Source organism: Thalia democratica, chromosome 5 (genome assembly GCF_965202585.1).
Source record: "Thalia democratica chromosome 5, ktThaDemo2.hap1.1, whole genome shotgun sequence".
Taxonomy (NCBI): Eukaryota; Metazoa; Chordata; class Thaliacea; order Salpida; family Salpidae; genus Thalia; species Thalia democratica.
Genome location: NC_139169.1, coordinates 72,923,262 through 72,949,911, shown reverse-complemented (window position 1 = coordinate 72,949,911; position 26,650 = coordinate 72,923,262). Strand labels below are relative to the sequence as shown.

At 25.7% G+C, this 26,650-nt stretch overlaps 1 protein-coding gene across 1 annotated transcript; it reads left to right on the top strand.

Annotated features, from left to right (window-relative positions):
- The first annotated feature begins 2,351 nt into the window (after positions 1-2,351).
- On the top strand, positions 2,352-8,144 carry LOC145836148 (uncharacterized). The gene is made up of 2 exons (XM_082943960.1): positions 2,352-2,509; positions 6,981-8,144. The coding sequence occupies exons 1-2, from the start codon at positions 2,365-2,367 to the stop codon at positions 7,211-7,213; spliced, it is 378 nt and encodes a 125-aa protein (XP_082800086.1). The 5' UTR covers positions 2,352-2,364; the 3' UTR covers positions 7,214-8,144.
- Positions 8,145-26,650: the final 18,506 nt, after the last annotated feature.

Below are 26,650 nucleotides of genomic sequence, written 5' to 3'. Positions count from 1 at the left end.
TTTGTACAAACTTTTTATGATTAATATTTACATTATTTAAAACATACAAGTAATTTTATCTTAAAAAGGAACTAAGTTATTTTAAAATAGTTAGTCTGTATGTTCAAATAACTAAAAAACATTTAGAAAGTTGTTTAGTTACGATATTTAAAGTCGAAATTTATTTGTTTTATGAATATCTAAAACTCGTTTGTTTATTTAACCATTGTTTTTAACTACATAAAAGCATAAAAATTGTATCTAGTTACTAAGTTTTGAAACAAATGTTATAATAGTTGCAAAAAATATAAAGTTGATCATAGAGAACTTTTAAGTACAGTTTCCTAATGCATTTACATTCGAAATTTAATAAACAATTGTGTTTGTAAATTTGGTATACGAAAGTTTTAAAGTTGGTATTTATAAATTACTGTTAGTGTTGTCAACTACTTTTCAATTAACAAAAACGTATTATCAAAACTTTCAACAGTCTTATAAACCATTTATGCATAGCTGAAGTGTATAAGATTATTTTTTTTAACTCGGCATTTTTAACTTTTCATCAAGTAAGTTGTAGAAAAAATTTAACAAAAAAATTTAAATCATTTTTATTTTTCAACCGATGATTAGTTTTATAACATATCTTTTAGAGAAAATTAGTTTTTTTTTTGATATTTTAAAACAATTTAAATTCTTTAATAAACTTCTTAGGCTGATAAATAAAGAAAACTTGAAAATTATGTAAAAAAGACTTTTATTTTTATTTTATAAAAAATAATTGTGTTATAATCATCAGTATTTTTTAATTTTTAATTACAATGTCTAAAGTATCAAATTCCCTGTTTTATTTGAGTTATACTATTAAAATTTAAAATCAGCAAATATTATGTATATAAATAGCTTAAAAACGTTCTTCTCTGAACGCTAGATTTTATTAGATACAACTTAAAAGTAAGTGTTGTTACTTTTGAATAATTTACAAAATCAATTTTTACATGCTTTACAGTAAACAAAATAAACACTTTATTGGTGTGTTCAATGCTTTAGAATTGATAAGAATAAAAATAAAAATCCTCTATCAATTATTCAACTTATTTGATCGTAATAGTTTTTTTAGAAAACACAAAATTAACGATATATCATTATCAGCTGAAACCAGTGGACATTTAAACTTGTTTAGTTGCTTATATGCTTAAGGTTCATGTTTACAGTAAACTTTGCAGGTGCTGATATCATAAGAAATTCTAATGATAAATTATCTTACAGACTAACAGTATTGGAAAACTACATCTAAAACAGCTGCTGTTTAAATAAACATTTTTGAATAGATGGTGCAGATTTTTTTTATCTTTGGCAAACCTTATGAAAACTTTTATTTATTTTTAAATCGTATATATCGCATGCACTTTCTTAGCTAAGCAAATGTACTCTGTGCAGTTTTTAAATGAATTGATTTGTAACACACTTCAGTTTTGTACAAGTATTTTTGTACTCGACTATTGAGTTTGAAATACTAAATATTTAATGCTCAGTCAAAAGCCTATTTTTTTTTTTTTTTCAAGCAATTTTGTCGCTTTTGAAATAAAATTTATATGTTAAAATTTATTATTTATTTAAAAACATTGCTAAAACGAAACGAATTCAAAAATACTGAGGTTTTTTTCAAACGTTAGTTTGATAAAAAACTATTGTTATACATTATAACTAAAAGTCTTTTGAATTTCATAAGTACTTTCATTTAAATACAAGTCTAGTTAATGTTGTATTAACTGAGAAACGAAAGTTATTTGAGTTCAAATTGATGACAGTGTCAGATCTTATCTACAATCTCATGTTTCAACTTATCAGCTATTAGCTAATCTTTTATACATTAATCACCGTGAGAAGTTTGTCGTAAAAACAAAATTCTAATTTAAACATTTAGTAATTTTTGTCTTTTAAAGAGATACTTCATTACCAGGCTATTTTGGTTTGCAACTTTTTAATGCTACAAAAAAGGAAATAAAACTTAGCAATATCGTAAATCACTTAATCTTTTGGTAATTTTGTCGTTGTTATTGAGAACTTAGTGTATTAGGCGTCTAAGTAGGCCTTTAAATTGCTCCAAGGCTTAAACTGCTTAAAAAGCGTTTTCATACGTGAAATATTATAGCAGTGTTTTGTTTTTTTTTTTATTCAAATACAAGTTATTTTAAGTGTAGAATTTAATGTTTTAAAAAGTTACAAAAACATGTTGTTGTGGAATTTTTACAAAAACAAAAGTCAAAATGTTTTTATAATTCTTATTTTTGCAAAGTTTAAAAATACCAATATAATAAAACCAATATAATAAGCATAAATACCTTTATATTAACTTTAATACTTTTAGATTATAAATGATAAAACATGAAGAACACTTTAGCTGTTTTCTTTTTTATTTTATGTGTATATAAGACGAGTCCAACTTCACTGTACAAAACACAATCGTCGCCGGATTTCGAAGCATTTCAACGAAGATTCGACGAATTTGAAGACCTGACAATTAACTGCGGTTTGTTTTTGATTAATTTTATTATAAAAAACTATGCGTTTTAAATGTTTTTTTTTAGTAATTAACAGCTCGATTACAATACTTTATTACACTACTTGTAAAATTTTTTTGCTTGCGTAAAATGAATAAACACTAAAACAAGTATTCTTAATATTTTAAATAGTTCAAAAAGCTTTACAGTAATAGTTAAAAAAAACTCCTTTTTTTTACTGTAAGGTATTTGTGTTAAATTTAGTTTATATTTGTACTCTTGGTTATATTTTACTAAAATTAATTTTGTGCGCAGTATAATAACTTTAGTTAACTCTATATAAATTTTTTTTAATATTTGTATATGTTTGAATTTAGTTAAAAATCTATTTATCAATAGAAAAGTTATGCTTTTGTTAAAATTATTATTTAACTAAACTGATTTAAACATGTTAAAGTTACTTTATAGAAGTCAATTATAGACACAGTGTTTAATGATATAGATTATACAAACTTTAGTTAACTTTGTCAAATTCACACTGTACATATGGAAGTTTAGAGTAATTAAACTTTTAAACTTTTGGTAGTTAGATATCTTAGTTTATATGTTTACGTAAAAGTTTTTATTAAAACTTTTTAATTGTTATTTGCTTTAGCATATAAAACATTTGTAATTATCGAAAGGTTAAAACATTCTATTTATTATCCTTTTTAAGTAAAAAACGATATGATTAAAATCATTAAAAACTTTTTGATTAGTTTATCAAATTTATAAATATAAACTTTTTCAAGTTATGTCTGCTACTTAAGTTTAGTGAAGACGTTTTAACTTCAGCGAAAAATATTAAAAACTAAACTATGTTACTAAAAACATTTAAATAAAAGATTACAACACATACGTGAAAGAATTTTAAATAGGTACAAATTACGTTTAGTGAAATTAGATATTTATATGTTATCACTAAAAACTAAAGTTTTAGAAAAGCTTGTAAGTTGTTCCAGATTAAAATAATTTTATAAGACTGATACTAAAAGTTTAATTAAGTTTTTGCGATTTGGAATAAAACCGAAAATCTTTTGTTTACCTTTTTAACGGTTTAAAACTAATAACCCAATAATTTATAAGTTTGAAAGCTTTTATGTGTAATCTTATACTAACTGATAAGATTTTTTCACGTTTTAACAAATTTTCATAAACGTTTTTTTTCATAAACTCACAAAGTTTTAGCGATAATCAAAACAACCATTGTTTTTATCTATTTTTAAATACACCACAAGCGAAAGTCTGTCCCGTATTTAGTTAATCATCTTATTTTAAATCAAGCTCAACATCGAGACAAAAAAGAAAAATTTATCAAACTTTCCTTTATTTCGCCAACAAGCTTTTGGGCGAATTTTAAACGCGCGCTGACTGTGTTACGTCATAATATCCAAGGAATTGTCGCCCGAGGACCCAGTGTAGGTTTTTGCGGGTTGCAATATCGTGCTTTCATGTTTGCTGACAGACAACCGTGGAACGGCACAAAAGTGTTAAAAGCTTGTTTAAAAGTTTTTCCAATTAGCAAATACATGTGTTTCGTGCGAAAGGTGTTACATTTTAGCATCAATCTGCAAAACTTTTAATTTAAACCGCATGTTCGAACCTATTGACTTTATACAATGTATGTTAAATATTACTAAATCATAGGTTTTTAAATATTTTTTAAAAATATACAAGTGATACGGTGTAAAAGTGTAAACTATTTATTTTGTTGTATTTTTATATTTTAAATTCGTTTTTCAATTTAAACTTATTTATCAAAAAAGTTTTAATTTAAAAAGTAGAAAAAAAAACTTTTACAAACCATATTTTGAATAAGATCACATGAATTTTTTAGTTTTTTATATTTAAGAGCGTGAAAAAGTGTAAAAATGTTGAGTGTTTTCGGTTGCCTCTTTGAGTTTTTTCCAATTAGCATGTCATTGTACATTTATTTTGAATAAAAAGTGTTACAAAATATATTAAACTTTTTAATTCAACCTCAAATTTCAAACACATTAATCTTAACCTATGTTAGCAAGATTTAAAATATAAGTTTTTAAATGTCCAATGTTTTCAACTTTTTAAACTTCATAATTGTTTGAAGATAAATGTTTATATTTTAAAGCTAAAACTTTTAGTCTTAAATTTAGATAACTTGGTGGTTTTAAATAGTTAACCACAGTTTTCATAATAAACAAACTTTTAATGTAGATATAGTCTTTTTTTTCTGAAAACAAAACTGTTAAACTTTGAATGTTTTAAAACTAAATTAATTTAAGTAGTTCTTTTATATACTTACGGAGGTTATTTTAAATTTATAAAATAATATTTACAAGTTTTGTAGAACTTATTGTTTTCAATTGATACTTTTATCTATTTAAATGTTCATTATTTTTTTTCTTATTTCAAAACATCACCAAAAAGTTTATCTATTTACTTTTTTTGTGTTCAACCGAAATTAAAATCAGATTTATGTTTAAAAGATTATCGTTGTACGCCAAGGTTAAATTCTTCTTTTGCAAAATTAAACGCATAAAAGTTCAAATTATGTTTGTAACGTCGCACGCTATTTCATTGTAAGCTATTTCTTACCACTGCTTCTTACATGTGGCCGCCTATTTAATTTTGTAAAGGTTTTTGTGATGTCTATGTTTAACATGAAGTGAAAAATTTAATAAAAGTGTATTAGAATGTAATATTAAATTTTTTCAATTTCTAAAAAATTGTGTAAAACTTAAGGTTATATTCCATTAAAAAATGTTTTATTTGATTTATACATCTTGTTTATTTTATGAATTTTATGTTTAAACATTTATTATTTGTATGTTTACATAAAGTTTGTTTTTCAATTTTAAAAAATCAGTAGTCTTATATAAAAATTTTAGTATATTTACTTGTACTTTATGTAGTCGTTTGTTTGATTAAAAAACTTTTTTGGCGTCTTGTTAAACAAGCAACAAAAACTTCATTATAATAAATGTTAAACTGATACATATTCTTCGACTATTTATTTGTATTCTAAATGTTTTATTAGATTTTAATGTGCTGATAAAATTAAAAAGAAGACTTATTTTGTGTTTATTTAGATAAAAAGATGACATTTGTTTATAATTTTTTTCGTGATTAAAATGTTTTAAGCAGAAAACTTTATAATTAATTTAGTTTCCAAAAGCTTTAGATTTAATTACATTGAGTAATTACGTTAAAGTGTTTAAAACATGTAGCTGTGTATTACTTTAATTATCTTTATCTTGAGAATATAAAAAGTTTCATAATTTAACTTCGTTTAAAAATAATTAGCATTTTATTTTGTTTTAGTATTTCTAAGTTAAACCAAAAAAGGCCTAATTCTTTTTATTTTTTGAAAAACTAAGCATAATTAAATTTCGTAATAAAGGATACAACAAAAAAACAACAGCCAACAATAACTTTAAAAGATTACTTATAAGTAAGCTTAATTAAGTTATCTGAAACCATAATTAGACCTCTGAATTTATTTTTAGAGCAATATTCGTCATTTAGTCTAATTTGTTTTTTTTACCATTTAAAGTTATAGATAAATCCGAAGTACAAAAATGAGCTAAACACATAAAGTTTAAATTTTAGGTTTCTTTTTTTGTTAATAAAAAAGGGTTTTACGTTTTAATTTGCGACTAAACTAATCAGTTAAAATTTTATTGCGAAACAATACTATCATATTTTTGTTATTTAAAGTAGTTCTAATCAAAAAATATATAATTTTAATAATTTTTAAATTATCAACCGTTTTATTCACATAAGTCCTTAAAATTTATATTACACTTTATCATTTCAATATAGTTTAATTTTGAACAAAAACCTATTTATCTTCTTATATATAGTCAAGCTAACTTTAGTTACATTTACTAACATAGACAAAGTGTACTCAAAAAGTACTCAAATAATTGCTCAAGAGTTTTCTAAAATATAAAAATATTATATATTTTAATACTCCTTCATTAACACCGGGTGTATCGATATAACATCCAGCACAAAATTAACTAGGATTCATAAGTATAACATCTTGAATTTTGTTAATTTTTTATTGACTATAATATATATATATATATATATATATATATATAAATTATAGTCAATAAAAAATTAACAAAATTCAAGATGTTATACTTATGAATCCTAGTTAATTTTGTGCTGGATGTTATATCGATACACCCGTATATTTAGGTATATTTAGGTGTTTTAAAATGTATATTTATATATGTATATTATGTATATATGTATATATGTATATTTAGGTGTTTTAAAATGATGTAACAAATTCAATCTTATTGAACTGATCATAAAATAAGTAGTTTGTTTATTTTCTTCTCATCAGGGTGTATCGATCCTAGCTTAACACCTAACTAACGTATATTTTAATATAAAATATTATATGTATAAAATAACTTTTTATATAAAATATAAAATATTGTATATTTCAATACTCCTTCATTTACACAGGGTGTATCGACATAACATCTTCAACAAAATGCAAGCAGCTCCTCCCAGCGGACAAAACTTGCGAGGACCCGGGATTCAACTACCTGAAGGTTTTCTGCAGGAGGACGTGCAGGTGTTGCCACCCTTGTGTTTCCGAAGAGGGAAAAACCCCCGTGTTGAAAAAGTATGAGGAGGGTCTTGAGGACGACGAGGTCGAGACGGTGAAGGTTGACGACATCATCGGGATTAACTGAGAACGTTCTCATATCTTTTAGGTTTAAATATAGTAAAACGTTAAAATGTAAGTTTTTTGGGTTTAAAGTAAACATTCTTTTTTTATAAAATATTTTTAGTAGGACTTTGCATAAAACATTGTACGTCATCAACATACTAGATATAAATTTTTTTTTTGTAGTTTAAATTCTTTTTTAATACTTGTTTGTACATACGAAAACTTAAAATTTTTCATTGATAAAGTTGTATAAATTGTTCTTGTACAAATATGCTTTATTTAACTCTAATAAGACTATTGAACTTAAAACAACTCTTTTATTTTCTTTTAGTGTTTTGTTCTTACTTTAAAGTTTATATGACAGAAATTATAAGTTGAAATAAAACTTCATCACAATTCCTAACTTACAATTTTTTAGTTACAATTACGCTAAATTTCTTTGCAAACATTATTTTAAAACTTTAAACTGACTTTATTTTTATCTACTGATTTAGCTTTTAAAACTTTATTTATTTCCTAAATGTAACTGCTTGCCTTTACTAGACTGTTTGATTTTTGTACTTGTTTATATCAGTGTAGTTATTTTAAACAATTTTTTTTATAACTTTTTGAAGTTTATTTCTGTACCAGTATTTCTAATCGTCTCTAGAAAACTTTTTTTTGACGTTAAAAATTTTAAAACTCATTCAAAAATAACAGCGGTTTTCTTTTCTAGTTGAGAAAATTGTTCTACTTTTACAGTTGCAGAATACTGTATTGTACTTAATAAAAGTAAAAAAAATCAACTAAAACCACAAGTGCGTCACAAATCACTCAAAACTCCATGTGCTTAATCATGTTTGCTTTTTAAACTGTAAAACTTTATTCTTTTCGACAATGACCCGTTTAAAGTTTGGGTTTGATGATTGTATTTCTTAACTTTGCAAAAATAAACTGTAATTTATTTGTTTGTACTTTACTAGAACTTCAACTGTAAATTAAAAACATATCATAGTATATTGCAATTACTTTAACGTTTTCAATTGTATATATTTTCCAAAAAACAATGTTTTTTAGCTAAACCTAACTTATTTCTAGTATTTCACAAGGTTTTGTTTTTAAGCTCAAATATTAATTTTCATACATAATTTGCAAAAACTTCAGAAACAAAGGTACTTTTCAATTTTAATTTTTAAATATAGAATGAAAAAAATTTCATTATAATTTGTTACTAATAAAACAAGGTTTTTAGGATCAAATTGCTACAAAACTGTATATAGTTTGAATATGGCGGTCATTTAAAAAAGGTGTAAGTCTAGGTTTTCTTATTTTGTAGTTTAAAACTTAAAAATACTGTTTTCAACCAATATAAATTGTTTCAATACGATTAAATTCATAGACCTTATTTATCATTAATAAAATGAATTTTATAAACTAAAAAGAATTAATTAAAAATTTAAAATAAAGCTCAACTTTCACGTCCGTTTTGTGTTTTATTTAACTTTTCTGGATTATTTTTCCACAAATTTAAAAATACTTTTTAATAGTAAACAAAATGATTTTGTACTGATAGCAACGGTTATCTTTAGTTATCTTAGTTATTAGACTTAACACTATGTGATTTTTTTAGAAGTTTGTAGCTGAAGGTCCAAAATATTTTTTTTTTTTAATATTTGTAATTTAATTTAAAAAAGTATTGCACAGTTTATTCTCTGAAATCTATCAAACTACGAGTTTCTGATTATACCTAGAAAGACTTCTTCTTAATAATATAATCCTTTTAAAACATTCTTATTGAAAAAATTTTAATCCCTTTCATATATAAATATGTAGGTGCGTATTTTATGTGGTTACTTTCAAGCACATAAATCATAACTATATTTACTTAATAATTTAAAACCTTTAAAGCTATGATAATAAGTTTTTTATTATTCAATTAGTATAATGAATTTTGTACTTGTTTTTTTTATTAACAGTTTCAGGGTTTACTTTTAGTTAAATGCTTAAATACTTATTTAGAACTTGTTTGTTTTTCTTGCTTTCTAAAAGTATTTTTATTTTAAAAAAGCATCTTTATCTTTTTCGATATTTTTAGCTACAGAAGTGATTAAAATAAATTCTACAAACGAAAAAAAAATTATCTATAAAATATTAAAACTTTAAATTTATTTATCATAATTAAATTAAGTACAAATTAATTTGGTAGAGAATCTGGTTTTCAACCTACCAAATACAAAAAATAAAAAAAAATAAAATGTTCTAAAACATTAAAACTTGTATACAAGCAAATGAGAAAAGTTTTTTAAAGGCTAGACAACATGTGTAAAATAAATATGATACTGTATTGTGGACAAAATATAATTTATTGAAAATGTTACCTTGAGTGTGTTTAAAAGGGGCAAAAACATTTAGTTTTTTATTGTAAAACTTTTCATGATAAATGAAACAAAAGTTTTCAAAAGAAATTTGAATGAGTTTGTATTTCCCATTAAATTTTTATACTATCATTATAAGCTCAGTTCAAAGAAATATGCTAGTTTTTGATTAGTTTTGAAAAATAAATTTAATTAAAAATGACATCTAAGTAACTGATGCTACAAAACTAATTAAAAAGTTTTTATACTTTGAAGCTAGTCATTTTTAAATACTTTTTCAAAGTTTTATTTCAAAATAGATCTCTAATAATGTTTGCAAGAGTCGTAACAGATAACTAAAGCTTTTATTATACAAATTTTATTAATATTTTTGATTAATGATTTTTATTTAATTACATTTTATGCTAAGTATTTTTTAATGCGTTTATAAAGTGTATTTGATGCATAATTTGTTATAAATAAAAGATCATTTAAAAGTTAAATTTATATTAGAACAAAATAAATATAAATAAATTTATATAGTATTAAATAACTTAAGTCTAGATTACAACAACTTGTATTATGTTATTTTCGTAATTTGAAATTCTTCATTAATGAGGCAAATAAATAAAGTTTTTATATAGATTATTATTTTATAAAAACTGTAAAACAAAGATTTGAATTTTAAACAGTTTAATAACGCTCAATAAAAAAAAAAGCATTTCAAATGTTGGTTTGTCCTAAAATCTTGATTCATTTTTTTAAATGTGTTTAAAAGGAAAATAGGAGTACTTAAAGTAAGCTTTGATAAATATAAATACTTTTATATGTTTTACTTACTATTTAGTAATTCTTAATAAGTTATGCTAATATGTATAGGTATTTTGTCAAGTTAGTAACAAAACTTTAGTAATGCAAGAATAAAATACATGTACTTATCCTGAACAAGACGTTAAAAGTACCCGTGATGTGCGACTCGATAACCGAAAGGTTTTCAGTGCACCAGGTTCTAGGAACAAATATTTTGATCGTCTTTTTTTGTCGTCCAATAAACCATTGTTAATTAATATTTATTGTGCCGTTGTTAAATATCTTACAATTAGCTGTACTTGATTTTTAGTTCTGTCTTATAATTCTTTTATGTGGTTTTTTAAACGAAAATAGTTCAACAAGAGTTTGTAGTTATTGAAAATAAAAGCTTTAAGGTTTAAACAGCACATACTGCTTTACAGCTTTTCATGAATCTATAAAAAGCTATAAAAAATAGAAATCAAATGTTTTACATTTAGTTTTATTCGGCAATCAGTCTCGATTACAAAAATGATATTAGAGATGAAGATCTACTCTTATTCGTCTCCCATTCCTTTGCGGCTCTTCTCCCGTTCACCCCCCTCCTGAACCTGACTCCCTCCCACAAAAAGTCTCTTCTCCTCCTCCACCTGATTCCGCCCGCTCACCTCCTGAACCGCCGCCTCACCCACCTGTCGTTCAACCAACTCAGCGGGTTCCTGCTCCTCTGCCGGCCATGACGCCCCTCCTGATCGGCCTCCTGATCCTGATCTTGATCCCCCTGTCCCCCTTCATCCTCCGGAACCTCTTGCTGACGTGGACCTTGCAACCCCAGTACTTGTCCCCCTCCGCCTTCTGCGCGAAGCTCCTCCTCCTGATAGACCTTCTCCTCCAGCCCCACCTGCCGCAGTTGTGCCTGCAGCGGTTGTACTGGTTCTTGGCGCGAGCGATCTGCTTCATCACCACAGCGATCTGCTTCTTGTACGAGCTGATCTGCACGTTGACCCGGTTGTTCCTGTTTGGATGTGGGTGAAAATTAAAAATCATAAGATTTGCTGGTAGAACAGTTTGAACATGAATTTATGAAACTCATCATAATATTGAGCTAACAATATCAAAAGTTTGATTGCGTAAAAAACCTTACAGATTGACAAAAAGAGTTTTATTTAAAATAGTTAATTGAATATATAACAAATTGAATATGTTTTATATTCGCTTTTTCTGAGTCGTTTTGAAATAAAAGTTTAATAAGAAAAATTCATATCAAAATTAAGTCAAAAATTTTTAGATTTATCTCAGCTGATTCAAAAAGTTAACTACAGAAAAACAGAGGTACCCTGTACGTTAGTTGTTGCTAATTTTAGAACATAGTTTAGACAAAGTTTTTGCAAAATTAAAATTTTACTTGTAAAACTACACCTAAATATGAGCCATATTTTTATACTTTTTGACTTTAATTCTCATATAAAGTTTTATGCATGGTGAGAACGTTTTTAATTTTCACTTTTTTAAGTGATAACTCATTAATTTATATATTCTTAAAATCAATCGAACAAGACTTAAAGGCAATTTTGAACATTACAATACACAGCTTTGATTTTAGGCGAATAAAAAACGTTTATTTACAATATTAAATTTCAATAGTGTCAGTAACTTTTTAAACCTTTGACTTTGTTGGTTTCGTCAGTTTTTGTATCTAAAACAGCGTCTGAGGATAAAAATGATTAATTTGTTTAACAAATTTAATTATAAACTTTAATATTAGTATAATAGAAACTATAAATAATTTAAATAATTTCATTGTTACAGTTTACTTATTTTACATAATAAAATTAAACATGTATGGTAGTTAAGAAGTGACAGTACAAAACTTAACTTTCATCTTTTTCAACTTTGTTTTCGTCAGTCTTTTCTTCTAAAACAGTATCTGTGAACAAAATTGAACTTACATTTTTTTATATTTTCTTATTTTTTTTATATTTAGCTCTACTTTAGCTTGAATGTAAATTAACCTTTTGCTTTTTTGTTTTCGTTAACTTTTGCAACTGTAAATAACATAACGTTAGCTTTATTCTCTTTTAAAACTGTACCATGATTTATAAAATAGTCCAATAAGTAATCTACAATGTTATAAAACCTACTTGTTTACATTAAATGAACTTAAGTCAATAAATATCTAAAAGTTACTACTTTAGATATTTTGATATTTTATTTTGAGTCAAAATAACCTTTTGTAATATTAGCTTCGTCAGTTTTTGTACCTGAAACAGTATCTGTAATCAAAATATAACTGGTATCCTTATACTAAAGTTTCAATCTATTACTAAAAAACTTAGTACTATATCTGATTTCTATATATTAAACAAGTTTTGTGAAATAGTGCTTTTTTTAGCTATTTTATGAAAATAAGTCAGTTGTGAATAAATAAAAAACTTTAAACCACTAATAAACACCTTTCACAAAAAAATTTAAAAAAATTTTAAATAAAATTTTATGAAACTTCGAACTTTTGTTTTTTATTTAGACTGATAAATAGATTATAGAAACATTTTAAAGTCGCTGAATATAAAAACAGACTCAAAAAACTTAAGAAATTTGTGGAAACTAAATAACTTGAAAATATATTAATTGTAGTCGCATTAAGCAAAACATTTGATTGTTCTAAGGCTTACTGTATCAAAAAGTTTAGCTTGAAAAAAACACTAAATGATACAGCTTATTATTTTGAACATTAAAAAGTATATATTAAGCTTTGTTTTTTTTTTTACAAAAATTTAGATGTTGCATTATTGTGTTTTTAAGTTTATATAACTCGTAATTTTTACATTTTATTAGATAATTTTAAATAGTACAAGTTATAACTAAGCTATTTATACAAACCTTTTTTTTTTATAAATCAAACAAGCTATTTTAATTGGTATTAAAACAAAAAAATTAACGTAAACTTTCAACTATATTTAACAACAAAATATTTATATTTCAATTAATAAAAAAAAATAATTACCTTTAGAACTTTCGGCAGCAACTAAAGAATCTTTTCTGTAAAATTTTATATATTAAACTTTTAAAATAGTTATTTACAGCTGAATTCTTAAAAGCAAACTTATAAAAAAAACAAAAAAAAATATATTCATTTAAAAGCTCTTTCTAACAATAGTTTAAATAACTAACTAGTTAGATTTACTTTTCTTGTTTTTCCGCAGCTTCACTGCTTACTCCAGCACATAATACAAATAAAATTGCAAAAATAATTGTAATTTTTATCTTGAAAATTGTGAACTATACTAAAACTTTGAGCTAAGCGAGTTATATGCAAATTTCAATTAAATATATATAAAGCTTCCTGTTTACCTAAGGCCGTTTGTTATTGTTATTGAAAAGTTTTAATTATTATTTTTTATATTTTCAAATTTCAAACAATTAAAATAAATTTCAAATATACTACCTTATTGCTTTATTAATAAAATATTTCTAGTTTAAACAAAGTTACTTTAGTTTTACTTACTTTTCTTGTTTCTAACTGCAGCACACACCACAAATAAAATTGGGAAAACAATTGTTATACTAATTTTTCAGAACTTCGTTAGTAGAATCAAAAACTTTGAGCTAATTGAGTTTATGAAACTTATAATTAAGGACAAGCTTCCTGTTTACCGTGGGCCGTCTTTTATTGCTATATAAATATTAAAATTTTGATTTAAAAATATTTTTGTTTTTACAGATAACTAAGAAAATGACCTAATTAAAAAGGCTCTCTAAATCTAAAAAAACACTTTTTAATTCATAAAGTTGTAAAATGTTTTAAGTGAATTACATTAAAGCTCAAAAATAACGTCATGTATAATAAAAACATGTATTGTTAATGGGAACGGGTCTTTTTTGTTTGAGCGTCACTTTAGCACGAAGGGACTTTTTTACACGGCGTCTTTATTGCACGAAGGGTCAATTTTGCACGGCGATTCTTCTGCAGGAATGTTATTTTAGCACGGAGGGCCACTTGTGCACGGCTTTACTTTTGCACTGCGATATTTTTGCACGATGACAATTTTTCACGGCAATATTTTTGTAATACTTGAAAAGTAAAATATTCTATTTATTAATAAACTGCATTCAATAAACTCTAGAAGTGTAAGTAAATTGTTCTAGTTTATTTTGAATTTTTATTTATTAATTATCAACTATGTTTTTTTTTTTGAACTTAAAAAATCATAACTAAATAAATAAGAAAAGTAAAGCAAAATTAAGAAGTTTTAATAGTTTTAAATAGTTTAGATAATATTAAAACTAGTTGTTGAAATTTAAAGAAAATACTATTTTACTTAAAAATGTGAATATCCTTTCAGTTTTAACATTAACGTAATTAAATTTAAGTTATGCATCAGCTTTTATTAAATTCATTCTAGTATTTTTTTGTGTAAAAAACAAATTAAGAGCTTCATATAAATTGGAAAGTAATAATAGTTCATATAAATTGGTAAATTGGAAATCCATTTAGCCGTTAGATATACTTGGTATCTATATTTTAAATATACTGCTTTACTAGTTGTGCTTTTTTTCATCTAATTTTCTGTTATAAGAATAATAAATAAAAAAATACTATATAACTTAAGAAATCTTTGGATTTCCATTGGTTTTCAAAATCTTGCGCAAACTTCCACATTTTTGTTAAAATTTACTCTTAATTGTCTAAGTTATGTTATGCTGATTTTAACATCAAGAGAATATAAATAAAAAATCAGTCTCAAGGTTCGTGTTTAAAGCCCTATTAGAATAAGTTTTTATTTCTGTTAAAAAGTTGACAAACTTCAGTTTATATTTATTTAAAGTACTTAAAACTATTTTAATTAAAATAAAACTGTACTTATCTACTTTAGTTTATCAACAGTAATATTATCATTAAAGTAATTCGTAGTAAGTTGTTATATTGTTCTAGGTAAAACTTCAACTAAAAACGTTATGTTCAAGTTTCATTAAAAATTATTACATTTTAGTTCTAATAGAACTATATATACCTCATAATAAATTTAATACAACATACACTTGTTTTTTTTTTTATCTTACGACAAAAATTTTAGTTTTATAGAAAGAATTCTACACTATACATAGAATGTTTATGTGTGTATGAAATTGCTATTAGATCACTACTAGTCCACTATTAAAATAATTAAACTTTCTGTTAAGCTTTTACTTAATTGAGACAAAATTATTTCTGTCTTAAAAACAAAAAATTAGAAGTTTACTATATAAAACTAAGCTTTTCAAGATGATAAATACAGCTTAAAAAACTACAGTTCTTTGAGATTTTCTTAGTTAGGATCGTAATGACTTTTATGAGTGAAATTTTTGGTAAATATCAAAAATAATAATATGACTGAGTTAATTTCTTAACTAAGTTAAGTAAAGTTTGCAAGTCATAACTAAATTTTAGATGTCAGCTTTTTTTTCTTTGGAATAACTATTTTTAAAAGTTAAAACGTACTGTACAGAATCTTACTTTATAATTTTGTAAGTTATTACAGGTTTATTCTTATCGGAAGCTATGAAGATTAATGCAAGGATACAGTTAAATTATTAGAAATAGATAAAGTCTTCTATTCAATTACTTGAAGTAGATTAGAAAATGAAGTTCAACTTGATTAAGAAAAAAATTATTTCAATAGATATCGTTGCTTCTATTTAAAATTCCGGTAAAAAAAAATTAAGACAAGTTAATGCCTTTTAACTTTTGTAAAAAATGTAACAATTACGTATTTTATATAAGTTTAAGGTTAAATCTAAAAAAGTTTAATCTACCGTATGTAGAAATAAAAGTGTAAAACGAGACTAGTTACTTTCTTAGTCACTTATTTACTAGTTACTGAAATTTATATGCGATCAATTAGTAGATTCTTATTTATTAATTTATCTATTGAATTTTTTTAAGTTTACTAAATGCATGTTAGTAGTCTAATTTTAGAAAAAGTTTAAGACACTTTTAAACTAAAAGTATAGTAACACTTAATTTTTTTTATGACTTATACTTTCACTTTTAGAGTAAACTAAACTTTATTCAAATAAAAATTTTGTTATATCTATATTACCGCTTAACTTATAAATTTAAAACTGAGTTTGTCAAATTTTTACTTTTCAAAAAAGTCTTTTCAAAAACTTAGTAAACCTATTTCTACTTAGTCACCGCTTTGATATTCGATTTCAAAAAGTACAGTTTAAGAATATATTATGAATTATTACTGTAATTATTTAAACTTTTTATTTATATTGAATTAAATCTTTTGACTACAACATTTCATTAATCTAGTTAGTTCATATATACATATATACTTTGATTTCATTTATATAATCTATAAACATATACATAAATGTAGAAATTTCAAATAAAAGAAGCACTGTTAATCGTTCCAGTTTTAATATTTTACAATTAAACTGTCTTCAGAAACAAAGTTAAGTTTGATAAAATAAAGAACTTATACAAAATTTTTAAGTTTTAGTAATGTTTACTTTTATTTTGAATTAATTTTACTCTGCCTGTTTTAAGCTATAGGTAGAGCACTGTTGTATCACTTTTAAACTCAAAAACATGTAAGAAAATTAAAATAATTTACGTCGTTTTAAAACTAGTTTTAATTCTTTTTGCACTAATTTAAAATTTTAATTGTAGAAGTTTGCATAATAGTTGTGAAACACCAATTATACCTTTCTATTAACTTACATAACTTGTCATTATTGAATTTTGCATATAATGTAAACTTTAGTTTAAAACAGCTTAACTAAAGTACTTTTACTTATGTGTACAAGCAAGTCACATACTATTTAAGTACTTATTTGTAAATTTTTGTTTTAAAAACGTTGTGTTATGCAATTAAACACTCTTACAAACACGTTAAACTGTTCTATCGATCTAGAAAGATATAACTGAGGAATTATTCAGCCTTTTTAGACTTAAAAATTGTAAAAAAAAAAAATTCTTGACAATTTAAAGTGTATAAACTATCAGTAGTCTTCACAGTAATTGAAATCTGTACACACTAAACTAGGATAGATAATTATGTGCGCTCTAAGCACTAAAAATTGAAGAAGCTATTTTAAAAACCTTCCCGTAATATCTAGTGAAAATTAGATAACACCCCTTTTAAGACCTTTTTTATATTGTTTTTGCTCATCATCATTAGCACCAGAAGATCTAGTGTAAACTTCAAAATGAGTTTTGTGCACCCTAAAATTACTGTGCACACCAAAATAGCCTTAAAAACTAATTAAACAGACTTAGCAGACGTCACAATACAATTAACTGTATTTTATGATGTTTATAAGTACTATTGTTTTAAAAATAAAATTCTGACTTTGTTTTGGTTAAGAAAAACCTGTAGTTCTAGATAGCATTGTTTCAAAAACATCTATAAACAAAGAACATTTTTATTAAAATTGAAAAAAATATTTTATTCCTAAACCGGTATATTTTCATAATATAATCTAATTTAAGAATTTAAGTAAAAGAGTTTTTTTATTTCTAATATTGTTACTATATCACTCTATAATTTTTATAGTTTCGATAAGAATAAACCTGCAAAAACTTACAAAGTTATTTATAAAAATTCTGTACAGTATATTTCGATTTTAAATAATAGTTATTATTTTAGTAAACAAAAAGTTGTATGACTTCCAAACTATACTCAACTTAGTTATATAGTTATTATTGCTTTTTAAAAGACGATACTAAAATACAAAAATTTTTTGTGTTTTTAACTAAAAAAATGCTTAAGATCTTGAGGCTTCTAAGCTTAATTTAACATCATGGACAGCTTAGTTTTAAAGGCTGACATTCTCATTTTATGTTTTTGATAAATATACTATTTTGTCTCAATTAATTCAAAGCAAACAAAAAGTTTAAGTATCTTAATAATAAATAAGTAGTAATATAATATCGGTTTTCCATACACAAAGGTGGTGCACACATAAACATACATGTGTATAATGTAGAAAACTTTTTATAAATTTAAAACTTTTGTAGCTTTTAAGATAAGGAAAAAAATACAAGTGCGTTTTGATATAAATTTATTATGAGGTGAAGTTAACAAATATTTTTTTTTAAACATGGTTTTCATCATGGTCCAAAAACCTCTTCTAAATGAGCGACGTCTCCGTTTCTGAATCTGCGCCATCTAAGTCTGAAAATTTGCGTCTCCTCACAAATCTGCGCCTTCTTACAAATCTGCGCCTTCTAATATAATCCCCACGGTGTAAGGAGATCCAGCGACGTCTCCTGTGAAAACGACGTCTTCTGAATCTGCGCCTCCTCGAGAAATCTCCGTTTCTGAATCTGCGTCTCCTCACAAATCTGCGTCTCCTTACAGATCTGCGTCTTCTTACAAATCTGCGTCTCCTTACAAACCTGCGTCTCCTTACAAATCTGCGCCTTCTTACAAACCTGCGTCTCCTTACAAATCTGCGCATTCTTACAAACCTGCGTCTTCTTACAGATCTGCGTCTTCTTACAAACCTGCGTCTTCTTACAAATCTGCGCCTTCTTACAAACCTGCGCCTTCTTACAAATCTGCGTCTCCTCGCAAATCTGCGTCTTATTACAAATCTGCGTCTTCTTACAAATCTACGTCTTCTTACAAACCTGCGTCTTCTAATATAATCTCCACGGTGTAACGAGATCCAGCGACGTCTTCTGTGAAAACGACGTCTTCTGAGTCTGCGCCTCCTCGAGAAATCTCCGTTTCTGAATCTGCGTCTCCTTACAAATCTGCGTCTTCTTACAAATCTGCGTCTCCTTACAAACCTGCGTCTCCTTACAAATCTGCGCCTTCTTACAAACCTGCGTCTCCTTACAAATCTGCGCATTCTTACAAACCTGCGTCTTCTTACAGATCTGCGTCTTCTTACAAACCTGCGTCTTCTTACAAATCTGCGCCTTCTTACAAACCTGCGCCTTCTTACAAATCTGCGTCTCCTCGCAAATCTGCGTCTTATTACAAATCTGCGTCTTCTTACAAACCTGCGTCTTCTAACAAACCTGCGCCTTCTAATATAGTCTCCACGGTGTAACGAGATCCAGCGACGTCTCCTGTGAAAACGACGTCTTCTGAATCTGCGCCTCCTCGAGAAATCTCCGTTTCTGAATCTGCTTCTTCTTACAAACCTGCGCCTTCTTACAAATCTGCGCCTTCTAATATAATCTCCACGGTGTAACGAGATCCAGCGACGTCTTCTGTGAAAACAACGTCTTCTGAATCTGCGCCTCCTCGAGAAATCTCCGTTTCTGAATCTGCGCCTTCTGACAAATCTGCGCCTTCTAACAAATTTGCGTCTTCTTACAAACCTGCGCCTTCTTACAAATCTGCGTCTTCTTACAAACCTGCGTCTTCTTACAGATCTGCGTCTTCTTACAAACCTGCGTCTTCTTACTAACTTGCGCCTTCTAATATAGTCTCCACGGTGTAACGAGATCCAGCGACGTCTCCTGTGAAAACGACGTCTTCTGAATCTGCGCCTCCTCGAGAAATCTCCGTTTCTGAATCTGCGCCTTCTGACAAACCTGCGCCTTCTAACATAATCTCCACGGTGTAACGAGATCCAGCGACGTCTTCTGTGAAAACAACGTCTTCTGAATCTGCGCCTCCTCGAGAAATCTCCGTTTCTGAATCTGCGCCTTCTGACAAATCTGCGCCTTCTAACAAATCTGCGCCTTCTAACAAATCTGCGCCTTTTTACGAATCTGCGCCTTCTTACAGACATCCTTATTCTTCTAGACCGACGTCTTATAAAGTCTAAGCTGAGTAAAGTGCGCCTCCTGCGGTGGTGCCTGCGACGACGGAACATGCCGCGTCTTCTTGAAAACCTACGTCGCCCGTAAACATCAAATTTAACTCTGCGTCCCCCTACAGATCTACGTCTCCTCACAAAATTCATTCCGCTGTTCGAATCTCCAATCAAAAGTCTTCGTATTCTCGTTGATCTACGCCTCCTGGCAAAATCTCCACGGAACACCCAGCGCCTCCTGCGGTGGTGCCTTCTCCTGTGGTGACAAGGGAACACCGAAAAGTCGTTGGCTGTTAAAAAGCAAAAGATGAACTTGACCATTTTCAAAAAATAAGTTTTATTTCACCTGGCAGTTTGAAAAGCTTTAAAGTAAAAATTACAGCAACGGTGGTACTTTTAAGGAATAAATTGTTCTAGTCATATATATAATTTAAGACCAACTACAACAAATTCCAAAAAATGTTTTACTTGTTAAAAATTCAAGCCCAACAAGTTTACTTAGATTTTTATTAAAGTTTTATATCATTTTTCAAAACGTCAGTTTAAAGAATTAAGGAAAATTTAACTATTTAAAAATTTCTATGAGACCCAAGCTACCATAACTTTGCATTTTTTAAACACCAAAAAAAGTACAATAAACTCAGAAGAAATAAAAGAAACTTTCTAACTGAAGATATTGTTGGTGTAAACTCAATATTTTGAAAACAGCATTTAAAATTAAAAAAAAAACACATTAGAAGTCTTTATTTAAAAAACTATGTGAATATTTTTTTGTTTCACGTCTATCTAAATTTATCAAATAAGACAAAATAAGTAAACTTTAACATATTTTTTTAAACAAATTTACGAAAAGTTTAATTGGTTTTAATCATATATAAAGTTAAGTTTTTTAATAATCGTAAAAACCTTCCAACGGTTTATTTTAATTAAAGTGGGTCTTTTAAATAAAAGTCAAACTTAACTTCTGTGAAAATTCCAAAAATACGAGTAGCTTATCTGTTTTTATAGCTTTTAAAAATATAGACTAATGTTTAGCAATTTTATTTTTTTTCACTACTTTTGATTAAAGTATTTTTCTAAACTTAATTTATTGACACAATAACAATTTTTCTATCTTTTGTTTTTATACGAACTGTGGTTTCATTTTAATTGAAAATAACTTAATATATTTTTAATTAAAAAAAAAACAGTTTAATAACTGTTTTTTCAATCTTGTCAATTTGCCTATATATGTATAATATATATTTTATTTTAGTGATATAATAAAGTACCTTTATCTTGAGGTTGGTCAAGCTCTGTAGCTGCTGTATCAACTATCTCATTATCACTGTAAAAAAAGTATAATTTTATTTATTTATTAAGATTAAACAGAAAAGTAAAAGAGATGAGAAAATTGTATTCAAGTTTTATAAAACATCTTACTAAAGTTGTTTTAGTCAAAGTTTGCTTAAATAACAGTTGAAATAAATTAAAAGACGTTAGTTGCACAAACTTTAAATTTCTAACGATAAAGTATAATATATTTAATTATAAAAAGTATAACTATTCAAAATTTTAAATTGGTCGTTTGTTAACAAAGATTCGAGCGTAAGAAGTTTACTGGAATATATTATAATAAAAAAGTTAAACAGTACTCTTTCTTTATTAAACTAACACATGTTTCTGTACTTAATTTTATAATTTTTATATTCATTTAATAGTTTCCGCTTTACAACCAGTAAATTAAATTATAAAAAACAAGTTAAACAAAACTTACTTTTTATTGAATTCCTGCTCTGCAGTAATTACTCCTAATAAAAGGAGCGAAACTAATAGTAGTTTTACTTTCATCTTTTTTGAATGACTGATAACTTATATCAAATTTTACCCTTTTTATAAGATGCTTTTATCTCTTTTTGTTTATTGTTTTCGTGGGTTTGAATCAATTGGGTCAGTGGGCATAAGTGGGAGTTCAAACGAACTTAATTATAAAAAATTAGTTTTATCTTTTTTGAAAGATTGATTATTTTCTAGCAAAAGTTTTCTTATTTCTAAGGTTCTTTTGCTTCTATTTATTTGTTGTTTTCGTGGGAATCGGTGGGCTTAAATTTTTAATGAAATTAAGGCAATAGTATGTCCTAATTAAAAAATATTTTTATTAATTGATTTTTAGCTTTCAATAGGAGTTAAATATATTTCATTATTCAAATTTTAATAAATATACTGCCACAGTTCTTATAGTTTTTGAAAAAAAACCTAACTTCTTGAAGTTAGTTTGAAACTTTAACTTAGTTTAAATTCTTTTTCATTTACAAAGCATTTTATTATACAGTTATTAGTTAGATAATAACTTTAAACCCTTAAAAAAAATTCAATTTCCTAATTAATTGCTTTGCTTTTTTAAACTAATATAGCTATACAACTTTCCAACTGCTAATAGTTTAATATAACTTAAAACAAATGGAATAGTTTTGTTTGGTTGATATTTTTTCTAAATTTAATCAACATCACTATTTATTTAGAGTTCATTTAAAAAATTATTTACTTTATATTTCTTTTTAAGTTAAGTATTTTAAATAATATATTTTTAAATAGTATCAGATTATTTTTTTATAACAGGTCATTCTATGTTGAACCAGTCTTAAAAAAATAAGAAAAAAGCAGTTAGATACCTTTGATGTTATAGACAAGTCATTATTTTTGCAAAACATAACATAAAATTTATATCTAAAACAAATGCTCAATAGAAAAAAAAGTTTAATGATTAGTTTAACAAAATTTATGATTAAATTTAAGCTTATCAGTTACTTGTTAATATTGTTTGATAATTTTATCACAGAAATAATAGTGTTTCAATGATATTAAAATATAACTTAATATTTTATATCAGAAAATTTAAAGTAGAAGAACCAAAAATATAGTCGATATGTACTTAAACTAAGCAAGAAATAAATAAGCATCAAAAAGTATTCTTCATAGTTAAAAACAATTTAACTATGTTAGACTAGGTTATAAATACATAAATGTAGTAAAAATGATAATTAAGTTCATGAAAAAATCTTATTTTACTAAACTCATGGATTTTACCTACGTTAAATAAATAAATAAATTCGGTTGAATACATGATTTAACCACTTTTAAATTTTTTTCTTTTTGTACTTATTAGCTTGTTTAGTTTATATATTTACTTGAAATAAAAAAATTTACAAAAAATGTTTAAAAAATTTGTACTAATTACAAGTTAATGTCTTTTGTAAGTTTTAATTTTAGTTGGTATATATTTCTAGTTTGAACTACATCAAATAACCGTTAATTTATTTCTTAAAAATAAGTAAAAACGATTTCTTACAAGATATAAATTTTAATTAGCACAATGCTTTACTTTCCAACCAAAAATGTTATAATAATTTTTTAAATGTTGTCATTCGTGATAGACAACAGTTTCTGTGATTAATGTAGTTACTTGGTTATACATACAAGTATCAAAGTTTTACAAATATTACGGATATATAAGACAGTACAAAAAGGAACTTAGCAATTTAGAGTTATATCTATATTAACAATACTTGTTTTTAATAGACATGACGTTGTTTCTGAGCTGTATTGTAATTCCCTTTAAACATTTTACAATATTTAACTAAAAACTTGCGTTTTTTGGACTTTAAGCTTTTTAAATTTAAAAAACAAAAAGGTCATTATCTTATTTATCTGTAAATTAAAAAACTAATTTTTAATTAAAATTTCAAATATCAATAACAAACGGCCCACGGTGAACAGGAAATAAAACAAAAATTTTAATTTTTTGATATAATTAACAATACCAAAGATGGAAATAGCAATTATTTTTGCAATTTTATTTGTATTCTGTGTTACAGTCTTCAATCAGAAACAAGAAAAGTAACTTTAGCAAATTAAATTTAAGTAAAAGTATTACAATAATACAATAAGGCAGTATATTAGAAGCTTGAAGAATAAACAAATTTGAATAAAACTTTTCAATAACAAACAGCCCACGATAAACCGGAAACTTTATTGTTTTTCATATTTTTTTATAAACTCACTTGACTCTAAAATAATATAATAACTTACAATATCCAAGATGAAAGTTACAGTTGTTTTTGAAATTTTATTTGTATTCTGTGCTGCAGTCAACAGTGAAACTGCGGAAAAACAAGAAAAGTTAATTTAATTAATTATTTAAAATATTATTTGAAATACATTTCAAAACTAAAAAACACCGAGCTTTGCACTGTAAAGTAGAAGATTCTCTTACTGGCTTTATTATTTGTTAAAACGTAAAAGAGATGCTTGAAAATTGAGGTGTTATTATGAATCGCGATCACGTTTTTCTGCGCAACAATGCATTTAATATTAAGGCTGGTATGTTGATGTTAGAACCCTTTTCAGCACCCTGTTTCATTCGCACGTTTCAACTAATAATCAAATATTCACTGTTTTCAAAAAGTAAAACAAGTTTGTTAATAGCCAAGCCCCGTCAAACTACTGACCAATTTAACCATTCTTCTACAGCGTGCGAGAAACTAAAAAAAAAAATCTAGGGCATTTTAGTTTCATCAGTGTCAATCTGTAACTAAGTAGTGTAAGTTGTTTTATGTTTAAACAGGTGATTAAAAGCCTGCTTTAAAGATTGTTAAAGAAATAAACTTTAAAACTTTCATATTTGCAAAAACATTTGTACATTATTAGTATAAGTTCACGAAGTAATTAAGTTTCTCTCACTTTTATAACTAAATTACTCTGAAAAATAAAATGTGTGAAACAATGAAATAATTTATTCTTGAAACTTATCAATTTATCATGTATAAATAAATAAAACCTAGTTACAGTACTGTTTTTTTTAATGTATTGTCATAAACCAATATAAGTTTATACATGTTACGATCTATATTTTTATTCATTTAATATAGAAATTAAGTTTAATACTTATAATTCAGATTTATGTACAAACTGTATAGTGAGTTAAACATTTTAAATATACATATAAAAGTTAGTTGTTATTTTCTTATTTAAACTAAACCTACAGAAGTAGCATTTTAATTATGTTAGTTCCAACATGTGAACTTGTTCATATATTACAGAACATTCTTATTTTAACTTTTTCACAGTAATATCTAAAAACATTTTACTGCCCTTTGTTTTACTATCAACTGTAAGTCGCTATGTCAAGTGAAGAACATCTAAAATCTGACAATGATGTCGAAAGTAAAAATGAAGCGGCTTTTGAAAACTTTTCCGACCAAGGATCCTCATCTATTGTTGAAAATAGCGAACCACAAACTAGTAACTTGCCTGCTGTCGGAGAAATAAAGAGGTTGGAGAAAAAGTCGATCCCGCGTAGTTGCCGGGTTCAAAGTCAAATGTTGTAAATGAACCTCCAAGTTCTGATGCAAAGAATATTATTGTTGATGAGGAGGCATTGAAACTTGAAAAGACGATGACGTTTTACTTAAGACTTGCTTTGTCAGTTGTTCTGTTTTTTTTTCATTTATGCTTTGTATTCAATTGTTGCACGATTGTTGTGAATGTGAAAGAGTGGTAGAGTTAATTATCAGTTCAGACGCAATTAAGTTTTTTTGATTATTTTTCGTGAATTTTTTTCTTCTTTTATGTGATTTAGATTACAAAAAAAAGCAAATAAAACTAAAACTTGTTACTACCTCAGCAACTATTTACAAAAGATTAAAACTAAAATTTATTACATGCCTAGAGTTATTATGAATATGGTCAACAAATATAACTTTATAGATCTTAGTGCACTTGTTTTAAAAGTTTTTTGTAACATCTTTAATTCTTAAAATTATTTTTTAACATGTATTTAGGAAACTTAATTTAATTCAAAGATAAATTAATAAATAAGAGTCTACTAAAGATCGCATTTAAAATTCAGTAACTACTTATTAAGTGACCAAAAAAGTGGTCAGACTCAATTTATATCAGACTTATTTATACATACTGTACATTGAACTTTTTTACACTTAACCTTAAACTTATAAAAAACACGTAATTGTTACATTATTTTAAAAAGTTTAAAGGGATTATACTTGTATATAATGTTTTGTACTATAACTTACAAACAATTGTTTTTGGCTCAATGATATCAAATTGAACACTAAAGCTTCTTCCTAACTACCTAATCACAGCAAAATTTTCAAAGTATTACAGCTTCGCAACCAATAAAATGCATTTGTATCTTAATAAATAAAAAAAAACATTTAAATAATTAAAATTTATTCACGAAAACAATTTATGACTTAGCGGAATTAAAACTGAGACAAAAACATTAGAAAGTCCAATAGAAAGAACTAGTCTCTCGTTCTTGAAACTTGGTATCAGATGTTCAGTTAATAAGATCTTTGAAAGTAAGTCTTATCAAAGTACGTCTCGAACCAGTTGGCCTTTCTGTTGTACTTTGTGAAAATCTGAAAAAATGAAAAAAAAATTACTGTTAAAAATTCTTTAATTAAACTATCTTAAATTAAATCTCCTTAAATAAAACAGTTAAAAAATATTTCCAAAATTTTTTTTATGATTTTAAAGTTTCAATAAAAATCAAAGAGAACAATATTTGGAGC